The 15397-nt window shown below is 43.1% G+C and overlaps 1 protein-coding gene across 2 annotated transcripts in view; it reads left to right on the top strand.

Moving 5' to 3' along the window:
* Positions 1-15397, top strand: part of dync2h1 (dynein cytoplasmic 2 heavy chain 1) — a 766235-nt gene that overhangs the window by 210796 nt on the left and 540042 nt on the right. For both annotated transcript variants that reach the window (XM_078545532.1, XM_078545531.1), the window contains exons 51-52: positions 8270-8378; positions 14206-14319. In XM_078545532.1, coding sequence (XP_078401658.1) covers positions 8270-8378; positions 14206-14319 — 223 coding nt within the window. The remainder of the gene's footprint in view (positions 1-8269; positions 8379-14205; positions 14320-15397) is intronic.

The raw sequence follows: 15397 nt of genomic DNA, 5'->3' as shown, positions 1-15397 counted from the left end.
AAAACATAAGTTAAACTTTAAATAATGAATTTTGGATTTACTTTCAATTCAGTCTCCCTTGAATAGCCCCAAAATCAATTTAATGTTGTCTTCTAATTATGTCGGTATTGATTATCAAGTGACCTACATTAATGTTATGGATGGCCATCCCTTGTCCTCTATCTCTTGCTTTTAGCAGCAGTTCTAATAGTGTTTCATGTGAGGAAAAGCTCTTTCAGTTTGTTGATCATTTAATGGCTTTACATTTCTTTGTGCTTTTGTTAATTTAGTTTGAATATGATCCCTGTGGGAAACCATAAACCAAAGTAACTAAATTAACTGAATGGCCTTAAAATGAAGAAATTACCAACAAGAAATTACCAAATTACAAACAACAAATTACTAACCACCACCTTTTGTCGCCTATACTTTAACACGAATCAGAACCAAGGCAAGTTATGCATGAATTAACAAGCAACTAATATTTCAAATAAAAAAGATAAACTTTACTTTAAATTGTCAGTATAACAAAGATACATCTTGCGCACTCATAACTATTTGCATCACTCCTTGCAGACATGTGGCACTACGTAGCTACATAGTTCTGCAATATGCTGTTTTTTATTTAAGCAGGGTAGATCAGGTGTCCTATCTGACAACAGCTTTCACCTTTAGTTTTGCGGGTACGATTATCATTAGCAAGGCGCACTTCTACAAACTCTCTCCCTCGGTCCTGATGGTGTAGCTTTCCAGAGTTCCTTTTCAACTGACCAACCAGTATCATCCCAGTACACAATTTGGCTACTTCTGGAAAAACAACCAGCTCTTTGTATCTCTGAGCTATTCACACAACTTTCTAGGTTTTAGACCTTTTTAGTTAGCTCACACATTGCTTTTAAGAATACCTGTCTCCTTTTCTGCCAAACAGAAAAACGGACCTCTTCCTGAGAGTTATTTGCTTCTCTTCCTCCTCCGATGAATTTGCTGTTTCTCTTTCTGCTCTCTGTCTGCTTTCTCTTTTTGTGTTTGCATCTATGCCTTCATCCTCCAGCTCCCCTGCTTATGTCTGGAACTCAACTTTGTGTCTGGCCACACAGCTTTGGTCTTAAATTCCTTCATTTTGGCACTGCATCCAGGTCAAGGGCACCAGGTCACATGGACCAGCATTTCTTACTATCCAAGAGAATTATAATTGATTGCTTTATAATTAATGCAAACTTTTATAAGTCCTTTTCAAGCATTCTTAAAATCAATTACAGATTCCATAGACATTTTAAAGAAATTACATTTTTTTTACTGTACTGCTTCTGGGTCAAAAGTTGTCACAGTAGGAACAAATTGTTTCCCTTTTCTCTGTCGCAGAATTATGGCAAACATCTTTTTTCAATCTTTTTGCAGTGATGACAGTGTTCGGTGGATGACTGTGCTTTCCTTGTTGAATTCCTTGGTTTAAAAAAATATACACACATTTACTTCTTTTCTTTACTGAACAACTCAGCGACACTACTTAATAAAATGTCTGCTTAAAAAAATGGAATAATTTTATTCTGAGCCTGCCTACAAACTTGAGTAATAGTACAGCGCATACAGAATTTTCTGCTAGTTAATTAGTAATTTTTTTGCTGATTGTTTTCAGAATTTGAGAACAACCATAAATGCAAATAAAATTGCCGCTTAAATATGCTATCAATTGCAAAGATTGAACAATGCTGGATTTCAAACCACTAAGTTTTATTTGTCACATGTGTGGGAATCTGTATTGTTGGGTTTGTGGATTTTCGGAGCAGAAGCCGAGGGCTACAACTCCCAGCATGGGACCCCAGCGCAAGTGCACAGAGTTGAGTGGGGCTGACAGCGAGGGTGTCTCCTGTTGTTGGCGCTTATGTGGTACATTGCCATGGAGATGAGGACAGACATTGATGCAAGCACAGAGGGAGGCAGGGGATAGACCGTGCACACGTGAAAGTTAGCACGAAAACCATGACCATAGGACCTGGTTACGACGCAAAAACAAGCTCACTTGACTGAGTTGGTAGCAAGCAGAGAGGAGAGTTGGCTCCATGCAGCTGAAGTGCTGCTGTTAGCTCCGTGCTGCTAAGGCTTGGAGAAGCCCTTGGAGCCATTGGTAGCTCTGTGCTGCTAAGTGTTGGAGCTCAGCGAAGCCCAGGACCAGTATTAGCTCGGTATAACTGAGAACGGGCTCAGGGAAGCCTGGAAGAAGTATTAGCTTAGTGCAGCCGAGAGTTGGGGCTCAGGGAAGCTCAGAGCAGCTATAGAGCTAGAGAACCATGGATGACCAGAGAGATTCAGGTTACGATGAGAAGGAAAAGAGAGGCTTTTAGCTGGTACAAGGGAAGCAAATCAATGAAGGCATTAGTGGAGTACAGAAAGTGCAGGGTGGAGCTTAAGAAAGCAATTAGGAGAGCAAAGAGGGGATATGAGAAAGCTCTGGTTGGTAAAAGTAGGAAAAATCCCATGATATTCTATAAGTATATCAATGGGAAGAGGATAACCAGGGAAAGAGTAGGGCCCATAAGGGACCAAGGGGGCAATCTATTTGTGGAGCCAGATGACATCGTTAGAGTGTTAAACGAATACTTCACATCCATCTTCACCCAAGAGAATGAGGATGAAGGTATCGAACTGGGGGAGAGAGACTGCAAGGTTCTTAAGCAAATTGATATAGGGAGTGACAAGGTATTGGAGGTGTTGGCAGGCTTACAAGTGGACAAATCTCCAGGTCCAGATGATTTGTGTCCCAGACTGCTGAGGGAGGCAAGGGAGGAGATCGCAGGGGCTCTGACCCAAATTTTTAATTCCTCTCTGGCCACGGGGGAGGTGCCAGAATACTGGAGAACAGCTAATGTGGTTCCGCTATTTAAGAAGGGTTGTAGTGATAAGCCAGGGAACTACAGGCCGGTGAGTCTCACATCAGTGGTAGGGAAACTACTGGAGAAAATTGTGAAGGAGAGAATCTATCTCCACTTGGAGAGGCAAGGTTTGACCATGGATAGTCAGCATGGCTTTGTCAGAGGGAGGTCATCCCTAACAAATTTGATTGAATTTTTTGAGGAGGTGACCGGGTGTATAGATGAAGGTAGTGCAGTTGATGTAGTTTATATGGATTTCAGCAAAGCCTTTGACAAGGTCCCGCATGGGAGACTTATAAAGAAGGCAAATGCACATGGGATACAGGATAATTTGATAAGGTGGATTCAAAATTGGCTTAGTTGTAGAAGACACAGGGTGATGACAGAAGGATGCCTTAGTAGCTGGAAGCCAGTGTCCAGTGGTGTACCACAGGGATCTGTGCTGGGTCCCCTATTATTTGTCATTTATATAAACGACATAGATGACTATGTGGAGAGTAGGATTAGTAAGTTTGCGGATGACACAAAGATTGGCCGGGTGGTTAACAGTGAGGTTGTGTGTCCTGGGCTACAGGATGGTCAAATGGGCAGAGATAAGTGACAGATGGAATTTAATCCTGAAAAGTGTGAGGTGATACACTTTGGAAGGAGTAATTTTACAAGAAGGTATTCAATGAACGGCATGACACTAGGAAGTTCTGAGGAACAAAGGGATCTTGGCATGTGTGTCATAGATCTCTGAAGGCGGAGGGGCATGTTAGTGGGGTGATGAAAAAGGCATATGGGACACTTGCCTTTATCAATCGAGGCATAGATTACAAAAGTAGAGAGGTCATGTTGGAGTTGTATAGAACCTTGGTGAGGCCACGGCTGGAGTACTGTGTGTAGTTCTGGTCGCCTCATTATAGGAAGGATGTGATTGCACTGGAGGGGGTGCAGAGGAGATTCACCAGGATGTTGCCTGGGATGAAACATTTAAGTTATGAAGAGATGCTAGATAGACTTGGGTTGTTTTCATTGGAGCAGAGAAGACTGAGGGGTGACCTGATCGAGGTGTACAAGATTATGAGGCGCATGAACAGGGTGGATAGGGAGCAGCTGTTCCCCTTAGTTGAAAGGTCAGTCGCAAGGGGACATAAGTTCAAGGTGAGGGGCAGGAGGTTTATGGGGGATGTGAGGAAAAACTTTTTTACCCAGAGGGTGGTGACGGTCTAGAATGTGCTGCCTGGGAGGGTGGTGGAGGCGGGTTGCCTCACATCCTTTAAAAAGTACCTGGATGAGCACTTGGCACGTCATAACATTCAAGGCTATGGGCCAAGTGCTGGTAAATGGGATTAGGTAGGTAGGTTTCTAATGTCGGTGCAGACTCGATGGGCTGAAGGGCCTCTTCTGCACTGAGATTCTGTGATTCTGTGGGATCATGCTAATGATAAGATGCTGGGGTGCAGCCTTGTGATTTCAGTGGGACATGGTCTTGGGAGAAGAGATTGAGCAACTGGGAGGCAAGCAGTCTTTGATGCAGCCTGAATTGGGGCTGCTGCTGCGGGAGATCGGAGGATAGATTCTCGAAAGAGAGAAGGTGAAATCCCAAGTGAGGAAGGGAGACTTTTAAAGAATTCTTATGGCTCATAGTGATGACTAATATCTGGGCGGGTTGCTAAGAAATTCATGGATCCTATCTTAGTTGTGTCTGCCACTTAATTTGCAGTTTGTGGTATGTTTGCCAAAAGGTTGCCTGCTCATTCATGTTTACTTCACGTTAGTTCTATATGTTCGAGTATAAGATAGATGGTATTGACTGTTTGCTTTGTTGACCCCTGTATAGTAAAAATTCTTTTGTTTGTTTAAAATCATGGAATCATGCAATTCTCTTAGTAAGTAACTGGGATTTCAAATTTTGCCTACTTTAACAAAAAAAAAGTTATTGGTCTTCGACCAGGTTGTAACAAAATTTTTGGGTCTCACTCAGGACCATAACAAAATTGGAGGTCTGGTCTGGGATCATAACACACGTAACATACTGGCTACCAAATTGGATTTATAGTGCCCATTGAGTGGGCACTATGGGTGACGTTTGGGGACCAAAATGCCCCTGTTGTATGCACAAATTGCACTGGACAACATCTTGGTTAAAGTAGAAACGAAATGTCCTTTATCCAGGCCCGAAACAGATGTTATACTATGGGCTTTGGATTTCCCTGAGGCAGCCAGCGCCAATGCTGGTTGCCTTCTGGGAAAAGCAGTTTTAAATACCTGAAAATATTAAATGCGACTATTCCAACGCACTCCTGGCTGGTCCCCCACATAAAGTAAAGGCCATCCAAAACTCTGCTGCTGGCGTCTTAACTTGCAGCAAGTTCCATTCCCATATCACCCTGTGCTCGCTGGCCTGTGTTGGCTCCCGGTCAAACAACATCTTGATTTTAAAATTCTCACCCCTGTTTTCTAATCCCTCCATGGCCTTGGCCCTCCCTATCTCTGTAATCTCCTCGAACCCCACAACCCTCCAAGGTATCTGCGCTCCTTAAGTCCTAGCCTCTGTTCATTCTGAATCTAAATTACTTCACCATAGGTATAGGTATCAGTTGCCTGGTCCTAAGCTCTGGAATTCCTTCCTTACACCTCTCTGCCTCTTCCGCTTTCCTTCTTTAAGACACTTGTTAAAACCTACCTCTTTGACTAAGCTTTTGGTCATTTAACCTAATATCTCCTTATGCAGCTCTGTGTCATACTTTGTTTTATAATGCTCCTATGAAGTGTCTTAGGATGTTTCATTGAGTTAAATGTGTTATATAACTATACGTTGCTGTTGTAAGTTTTAAAGAGAGGGAAATTCCTGCCATAATCGCCACTGCTCCTGGCCCCAAGACCTTGGACCTCACTGCTGACTCTGACCTCCAGTCCCAGGCTCCTGGCATCCTAATCTTTCCCTGGCTGCTGAACCCTTGTCTTCTCCCCCAACAATATTACCGGAAGTGCCAATGTCAAAAGAATAGTGTATTCGTGGGCTGGGAAAGTTGCAGAAGTGGGTTGGAGCAAGGCCACCAAAATATTTAAAAATGAGTATGAGGATTTTAAATTTGGACAGCTGGGGGATGGGGAGATCAGTGAGGACAGAATGGTGGGCAAGTGAAATAGGTACAAGAGATGGACTTCTATCTAGAGTTTGATGAGTACAGGATGGGACACCAGCAAGGAAAGTAATTGAGTCTGGAGGTGATGGAGGCATGTGTAAATGGATCAACAAAATAAGGTAGAATCACTGTTGAGGAGATGGAAATATGCAGAATTTATAATGGTGAGAGTGAGGTCTGGAGCTCAGCTCAGGACTGCAAGCTTCTGAAGAGTCTGATTCACTTGAGACAATATTCAAGGAGAAGGATGGAATTGACTGCAGAGGCTTGGAGTTTGTGGCTGGGACAGAGGACTGCCAAAGACAAATTAAATTAAATTAAGTGAATGGGAAAAAAGACGGCAGATGGAGTTTAACTTGCATTGTGACACTTTGGCAGTATAGTTTTGATGCGAGAATATCAGATGAGAATATAATCTACAAGGGATGTCATAAAGAGGGAAGTGGGGAACAAGTCCAGTGAAGCGACCAGAAAGTCTGACAAAGAACCCTGGGCTGGGAGGAAGGGTAAGTGATAAATTTCCTTGATCCCAAAATGAAAACGTTAGATATCTCCTTTACTTGACATCCTAAAATCATTTTTTTGCTTTTAATTTTATGGGTTTCAGGCGTGATTTTAGCCATGTGAGGCCCAATCCCACCAATTATTTGGACCTGGTTTGCCATACTTTGGGCCCCTGTGTGAACCCAAAGACTTTGGCTGGAACTTCCCTGTCCTGGATCAGATGGAAATGGAGGCGGAACGGCAAACAAAATAGCCACCAAATGGTGCGCCTGAAGTGCCTCCTCTGTTTCCATCCTCCGTCATTTTCCTGAGGATGGGAGAGGGAGCGGGCCCTGACAGCCCCATTTCTAGTAGCAAAGTTATTTACACCATGGTGTCTCTGGAAAGGTTTCTGATTTTCTGCGAGGCAGCCGGGGTTTAGTAGCTGTCTAGTTTTACACTAGCCACATGGTGGCATGAAGAGTTTTAATAAGTGAGTAATTTTTTAAGCACTTTTAATTGTTTCTATGTTTTCAGTTTAGACATGTGGTGGGGGGGTTTGGATTGGGATGGGGAGGTGTGTGGTAGGTGGCGCATGGGCTGGCGGGATGGTGAGGGGGTGGGGGAAATAGATTTAAATTTTAACATATCTTCAAAATAATTTTTTGCCACATATCCCTCGGAAGACCTGGGCTGATGTATTTGGGAATAGATGGGAACAGAGGTGGGCCTTTTAACCTGTCCACCCTGAAAAGGCCTGCCTTCACTGCCTTGGGTCTGCCTAATTACGCAAGTCACTTAAGGCCCCAGTGACCTCAAAATCACACTTCCTGGAAACCTGGAGAGAGAGGTGGGATCGCAACTTGGGTTCAATTGGGTCTCAATTTCCAGTTCCTATGGGAAAATTCTGGCCCTCTTTTCAGAGTTCCCATACGCAACTCTTCCCCCTCTTGTGCTGATGGCTTTGTAAAGGCGGGTAGAGGCCGTGCCTGCAAAATGTTATCGAGGAAACTTAAACACATGGATGCATTAACTGGATCATATTTTCTGGCTGTTCTTATGGAATTCTGGGTAAATTATGGCTGGAGTCTACCAGAATAGCTGCAGACCTTTGGACCAAAGTCACAGTCACACCAAGTGCTGATTAGACAGCATTTGAAATATTGTATTTAGTGTTGGCTCATCTTGTAGAAAATTCAGAAGTGTTCCATAGGGACTGAACTTTAATAAGAGACTGGGTAAAAAGAAAGTTAATGAACAATCAGATCCAGATGTTACAAAATATATTAAAAGGAGCTGACAGATCAGCTTCCTTCTATTAGGGGAATCCATGATGTCAATGGTAATTTTAAACTTAGCTGGTTAACAGTGAAATATACAATAAAAACTTGTTCACACAAAGGTAGTGAAACATAGAAGTTGGATATTAAGGAAGGAGAATAGTTATTTCATGACAGTCTATTTTGGTTAGAAGAAATGATGAAGCACATCTTCAGCATTGTTGTCGTAAAAGGTTGGAATTTCTTCATAAATTAGCAAAAATATTAATTATTTATTTTCGCATGGTTTGCAGGAGTTGTAAGAAAATGCAATTTTTCTCCTTTATAAGTAATAATCATGCACTCTGCACTATCCTCACTTGGCACAGTGTAGCCGTTCCTTTATAGCTTTGGCAATTATACAGTCATTATTCTCAGTAGTGTATTCATGGTTTTCTTGAACTTGACCTGGTGGAATTTGTACTATGGATTGTCATGTAAGAATTTCCCTTGTGCATTATTCACAATTTAACTTTCTTTCTAGGTGATGCAGCTTGCAGGTCTTGATGGACATCAAGTTGTGTTGCTTCTGGAGGACTACCAGTTTGTGCATGCTCAGTTCCTTGAGATGGTGAACAGTGTCCTGTCTTCAGGTCTGTATCTAAGTTGCAATTATATGAAACAATAATTATGGGTTAGCAACCTTTTGTTTTAATGCCTGCTGAAACACTGAAGTGTAAATATATTGTAGTGAATAAATTGTATTCCTTTTCTTTGCAATGATATTATGTGCTGGTGTGTATATATATTTCATAGTTTCTGTAGCAGGGCCATAACACATTCGGCCTGTCTTCAGCCTCCTCAGTTTTTTTTAACATACTGAATGCTTTCCCTGGCCTTTGGCAGCCTTTCATCTCATGAGATGATGGTTTGCGCCTTGGTGGTCAACATGTCTCCTATGTTGTGTTAATGCTGTGCAACAAACTTGAGAGTGTCCTCTACAAGCCTGGACAAAATTTATGGGGACCCAAAATCAGGGTCCCGCTCTTGATCTATCTGGTTGGGTTTAAATGAATTTAAAACACTATGTTTGGCACTGGCTTGGCTGAAGAAGTTGCCGGAAAGATGATACATTTCGTCCACCTTTGGGCTCCACTCCAGGTTTTTTGTCAGGATTTACTTCCTTAGTCTTCAACCGTCTTGAGGTATCAGGAAGGAAGGGAGGGAGGGAAGGAAGGAAGCTTTATGGAACCAAATTCATCTGTTGGTCAACTTGCATTGCTGATGACACACTTTGTGTAAGCATGCAACACTTAATGATACAGTATGTGTGACACACTTTATTGATATCTAGTACAGGTGATGGTCCCATAAGATACAGAGAGAGAGACTTTCAGTTCCTGGTTCTATCATTTGAGCCCTCTTAAAGAACTATTGAAACCACAACACAGTACAAGAGAAAACAAGAGATAGGAGCTGGAGTAGACCATACTCCTGTCAAGCCTCTTCCGCCATTCAATAGCATCATGTCTGATCTTTGGCTCTACTCTCTTGCCTGTACCATATATATATTGATTTCCTGAAAGATGGAGAAGCCACAACCCTCTGGGGTAGAGAATTCCAGTGATTCACTTCTCTTTGAGTGAAGACATTTCCCTTCATCTCAGTCTTAAGTGATGGATCCCTTATCCTGAGATTGTGCCCCCCCCCCACCACCACCATGTTCTAGATTTTCCAGCCACTGGAAACAACGTCTCAGTATTTACCCTGTCAAGCTTCTCCAGAATCTTGTATGTTTCAATAATATCAACACTCATTCTTCTAAACTTCAGCGAGTATAGGCACTAATTTATTCAGCTTCTCATCATAGGACAACCCCCTCTTCCCAGGGACCAATCCAATGACCCTTCTCTGAAATATCTCCAATGCAAATATATCCTTCAATATGGGGACGAAAACTGTGCACAGTACTCCAGGTGTGGTCTCACCAAAGCCTTGTAGAATTGTTGTAAGACTTCTTTATATCTATACTCCAGTCTCCAGAAAGCATATCATGCCAATAGCCTTCTTAATTCCTTACTGTACCTGCATGCTAACTTTGAGTTCCTTTTATGAGCACACCCAATTCTCTCTGAACATCAACATTTCCAAGTCGTACACCTTTTTAAAAAAAAAAAAATTCTGATCTTGCCTATATCTCTTTGTAGCCAAGGAACGTAGGACTTAGGAGCAGGAGTAGGCCACTGGATCCTTCGAGCCTGCTCTGCCATTCAATAAGACCATGGCTCAACTTAATGTGGTCTCCACTCCACGTCCCTGTCTGCCCCCATAACCCTTGACTCCCTTGTCTATCAAAAATCTATCTAACTAAACCTTGAATAAATTTAACGACCCAGCCTCCACTGCTTTCTGGGGAAGAGAATTCCCTAGACGAATGACCCTCTGGGAGAAAAAAAAACCTCATCTCTGTCTTAAAAGAGAGACCTCCTATTTTTAAATTGTGTCCCCTAGTTCTTGTCTCTCCCACTAGAGGAAACATCTGCCTGGTATCCTCCTCAGTCCTCTCAGGATCTTAGGTATTTCAATAAGATCACCTCTCATTCTTTTGAACGCCAAAGGGTATAGGCCCAATTTGTTCAACTTTTCTTTAAAAGATAACCCTTCATCCCAGGAATGAGTCGAGTGAGCCTTCTCTGAACTGCTTCTAACACAATGATATCCTTTCTCAATTAAGGAGACTAAAAACTGTACACAGCACTCTAGATATGGTCTCACGAAGGCTCTGAACAGCTGCAGTAATACTTCCCTATTCTTAAATTTCATTCTCCTTGCAATAACCACCAACATTTCATTTGCCTTCTTAATCTCTTGCTGTACCTGCATACTAACTTTCTGTGATTCATGTACCAGGGCACCTAGGTCCCTTTGTACCACCGAGTTCTGCAATCTCTCTCTATTTAAATACTGCTTTTTTATTCTCCCTGCCAAAGTGGACAATTTCACATTTTCCAACATTAAACTCCATCTGCCAAATTTTTGCCCACTTGCTTAGCCTGTCTATAACCCTTTTTTAGACTCTTTACGTCCTCTTGACAACTTACTGTCCTACCTATCTTGGTGTAATTGGCAAATTTAGCTACCGTACATTCAGCCCCTTCATCCAAGTCATTGTTATAGATTGTAAATTGTTGAGGCCCCAACACTGATACCTGTGGCACTCCAGTAGTTACAACTTGCCAACCCGAAAAAGACCCATTTCTCCCTACTCCCTACTTCCTGTTAGCTATCCAATCCTTTGTCCACCTCAATGTTCTCACAACTTACATTCCCAGCTAGCCTTTATCATCAGCAAACTTAGGTACGTTACTCTCTGTCTCTTTGTCTAAGTCATTAATATAGAATGTAAATAGCTGAGACCCCAGCTCTGATTCTTGTAGCACTCCACTAGTCACATCCTGCTAACTTGAGAGTGGTGCATTTATGCCTACTGTTGTCTTCCTCTCTGTTAAGCAATCCTCTATCCATACTAATATATTACCCGCTATTCCATGAGCCCTTATATTTCTATTAACCTTTTGTGTCGCACCTTATTTAATGCCTTTTGGAAATCCAGGTATATTACATTTATTGGTTCCCCTATATCTACTCTACTAGTTACGTCTTCAAAAACTCTAAGAAATTTGTCAAACAGGATTTTCCTTTCGTGAAACCATGTTGACCTTGTCTGATTATGCTATGCTTTCCTAACTGCATTGTCAAGAGCTCCTTAGTAATATATTCCAGCACTTGCCTGACGACTGATGTCAAGCTGACTGATCTGTAGTTTGCTGTTATTTTTTCCCTATCCATTCTTCACTGTTTTTAGCACTTAGGTTACCCTCTGTTTCTGATATGTCTTCTACTGTGAAGACAGATACAAAATATTTGTTTAATGTCCTTATCATTGCCTCATTCCCTGTAATACGTTCTCCTGTCTCTGTTTCTGAGGGACCAATGTTTACTTTAGCTATTCTCTTCTTTTTTATATACTTCCCTCAAAATTCCCTTAAAATTCCCAATCTAGTTCACAGAGAAGGAAATCTGTCATTCTTACGCAGTCTGGCCTATATGTGACTCCAGATCAACAGCAATGTGACGGATTCTTAACTGCCCTCTGAAATGGCCTAGCAAGTTGTACCAAACTGCTACAGAAAAGTGGAATAAGAATAAAACTGGATGGACCATTTTCCATAGACCAAGGCAACAAAAGTGACAAAGGCACTGTCCAATTGACCCTGAAATTTCCTCTTCACTAACACCTGGTACATGTACCAAAATTGGGAAACTCTCACAAACTAGGCAAGCTCAGTCCTGGCATTGTCATTCTCACGAATCATACCTTATAGCCAATGTCCCAGCCTCCTCCATTACCATCCCTGGGTATGCCCTGTCTCACTAGCAGAACAAAGCGACCAGAGGTAGTGGCACAGTGTATACAGCTGGGAGGGAGTAGCCCTGTGAGTCCTCAGCATTGACTCTGGATCCCATGAAGCCTGATGGCATCAGGTCAAGCATTGGCAAGGATACCTGCTGCTGATTACTATCTACCACCCTTCTTCAACTGATAGTGAAATTGAAGTCAGTGTGAATTGGGGAAACACTGCTGGTTGGATTCATACCTAGCACAAAAGAAGATGGTTGTCATTATTGGAGTGGTTATCTGAGAATAGTCACCTCAATCCCAGGACGTCGCTGCAGGAGTTCCTCAGGGCAGTGTCCTCGGCCCAACCATCTTCAGCTGCTTCATCATTGACCTTTCCTGCAACATAAGGTCTGAAATAGAAATGTTCGCTGATGACTGCACAGTGTTCAGTACCATTTGCGATTCCTCAGATACTGAAACAGTCCATGTCCATATGCAGTAAGACCTGGATAACATTCAGGCTTAGGCTGATAAGTGTCACGTAATATTTGTGTCACACAAGTGCGAGACAATGACCATCTCCAACAAAAGAGAATCTAACCATCTCCACATAACATTCAATGGCATTACCATCACTGAATCCCCCACCATCAACATCCTGGGGTTATTATTAACCAGAAGTTTAACTGGAGCAGCCGCATAAATTCTGTGGCAACAAGAGCGGCCAGAAGATGGGAATTCTGTGGTGAGCAATGCACTTCTTGACTCCCCGAAAGCCTGTCCACCATCTGCAAGGTACAAGTCAGGAGTGTGATGGAATACTCTGCAGTTGCCTGGCTGAGTGCAGCCCCAACAAGAGTCAAGAAGCTCAACTCTATCCAGGGCAAAGCAGCCCCCTTGACTTTCACACCATCTGCCACATTAAAGATTCAATCCCTCCACCATTGCTGCCCAGTAGCAGTAGTTACCAGATGCACTGCAACTCACCAAGGCTGCTTCGACAGCACTTTACAAACCTGTGACCTCTGCCACCTATAAGGGCAAGGTCAGTAGATGCATGGGAAGACCACCACCTACATGCTTCCCTCCAGTCACATTCTATCCTTCGCTGTCGCTGGTTCAAAATCCTGAAACTCCCTCTCTAACAGCACTATTGGTGTATCCACAGCGCATGAACTGCAGTGGTTCATGAAGGATGCTAACCACTAATTTGTTAAGGGCAATTTGAGTTGCCTTGCCAGCAACACACTCATCTCATTAACAAATGAAAAAAATACTCATGAAGGCTGAAGTTATTTCACTTACTCACTTGCAAAGCATTCCTCATATGTAACAATGAGACACTAAAAGCAGAAGATAAGCCAATGGCACTTCAAAGCCATCTTGTTTATCTTGGAAAGCCTGTTGCTCCAACATACACAAGTTTGATTATTAACCTTTTACTCCCCAGGATGTTCAACACACAACTACCAACAAGTCCAATGACATCCATTTAAGAGGCCAGATAGGACTTTTTGGTTTACTGTCTCGTCCAAAAGGCAGCATCTTTGACAGTGCAGCACTTCCTTACTATTCATCGGTCTAGCTCATGTGCTCAAGTTTCTAGAATCAAGCTTGAAGACACAGCCTTCTGCTTCAGAGATACGACTTTTACCCCTGAACCAATGCTGGCACTCTGATATAAATTCTCCTCATTCCCTTTGAGATAGTTATGGGGCTTCAAAGGAAATAGGAGCAGGAGTAGCCATTTGGCCCATTGAGCCTGCTTTCAACATTCAAGGTACTCTTTCTTGTGCTTGGCAGTCTGGCTCTTCTGCCTGTCTCCTTACTTGTTTTTTTAAACTGAAGTTATTTTAAGACCTTTAATTTGGGAAAACATGAAGAGTACATGAACATATGTCAAATTTTGTCATTTAGGTGGATTATTTAGCAACGTAACTTCTGTTATCCAAAGGAGGATCCTATAATTTTTTGATTTAGGATTCGATGTATGCATTCTGTTTATTTTTGTCTTTCAGCTTTAACTATTCACGATAAACCAGGTGCCTAACTGTAAAAACTATTTTTTTGTATGTCAGGTGAAGTGCCTGGGCTGTATACACCAGAAGAACTGGAACCAATCCTATCACCTTTAAAAGATCAGGCCTCACAAGATGGATTCACTGGCCCAATCTTTAATTACTTCTCATATAGTGAGTAAAGTTTAAGTCTTTTTTCTTTTTATGATATAAGAGGGCACAGTAGTGCAGTTGTTACCATACCGGATTAGCAACCCATATGTTCAAATTCCACCATGGAAGGCATGAAATTGAACTTGATAAATGAGGTGATTTATGGGCATGCGCCCCCAAAAAGCTAACATAAAAATTCAACAAAAAATGATGTACTACAAGGAAGGGATCCTCACACGATGAGTGGAATGATCCGTGCCCGTTGGCCTTGGGTGTGTTCAGTGGTGTAGGTGGACACTTTGGTGAGAAGGCCAAAAATTGGTTTCACGATGTCGTGAAAGCAGCTTGCAATCGTTTGCTCAGCCCATTGATGGCGGGCCATGTTCCCAGCCACCGGACATTCGGGACCTCATTGTAATACGTTAATGTATCATTATAAGGCCAGCCCGCAGGACTCATCCGCCCCCGTCCCCCCACCGCACCCGCTTTGTTGGATTGCCTGCCCACGTCGGCGGGAAAACACACCGGCGCAGAACACATCTTGACAAGTGTGATGTGCACAAGTCGGTACTTACTGGCAGGGCCTTGCTTACGTTGTGGACATCCGAGGAGCAGAAAATTCTGGAGCCCAACACCAGCGGCACACTGGAGGAACATCCATGGCATGCTGGGTGGATTCTCATGGACATGGCTGTGCTGCGAAGTGGCTCATGGAAGTTGGAAAGTCACCGTTGAGGGTCTGCTCACAACGGATGATGGTTGAGGGGGTGGGAGAGTAAGGTCTAGGATCGACTGGAAGAAGTGTCGGGGGGGGGCGGTTTGAGGTTGGGAGGGGGGAAATGAAGGTGCCGGAGGGTGCGTGAGGTTGGGAGGGAGGAATGAAGATGTTGGGAGGGGGGGAAATGAAGGTGTTGGGGGATGAGGTTGTGGGGGGTAAATGAAGGGATTGGGGGTGGTGATGTTGGGGGGGTGATGTGGATGTCGGGGAGTGAGTTTGGGAGGGAGGGAATGAAGGTGTTGGGGGCTGTGAGGTTAGGAGGGGCGGAATGAAAGTGTGGGGGGGAGGTTGGAGGGGGTGGAATGAAGGTGCCGGGGAGGA

Source organism: Cetorhinus maximus, chromosome 7, assembly GCF_964194155.1.
Source record: "Cetorhinus maximus chromosome 7, sCetMax3.hap1.1, whole genome shotgun sequence".
Lineage (NCBI taxonomy): Eukaryota > Metazoa > Chordata > Chondrichthyes > Lamniformes > Cetorhinidae > Cetorhinus > Cetorhinus maximus.
The sequence above is the reverse complement of the archived record's forward strand: the minus strand, read 5'-3'. Positions and strand labels throughout refer to the sequence as shown.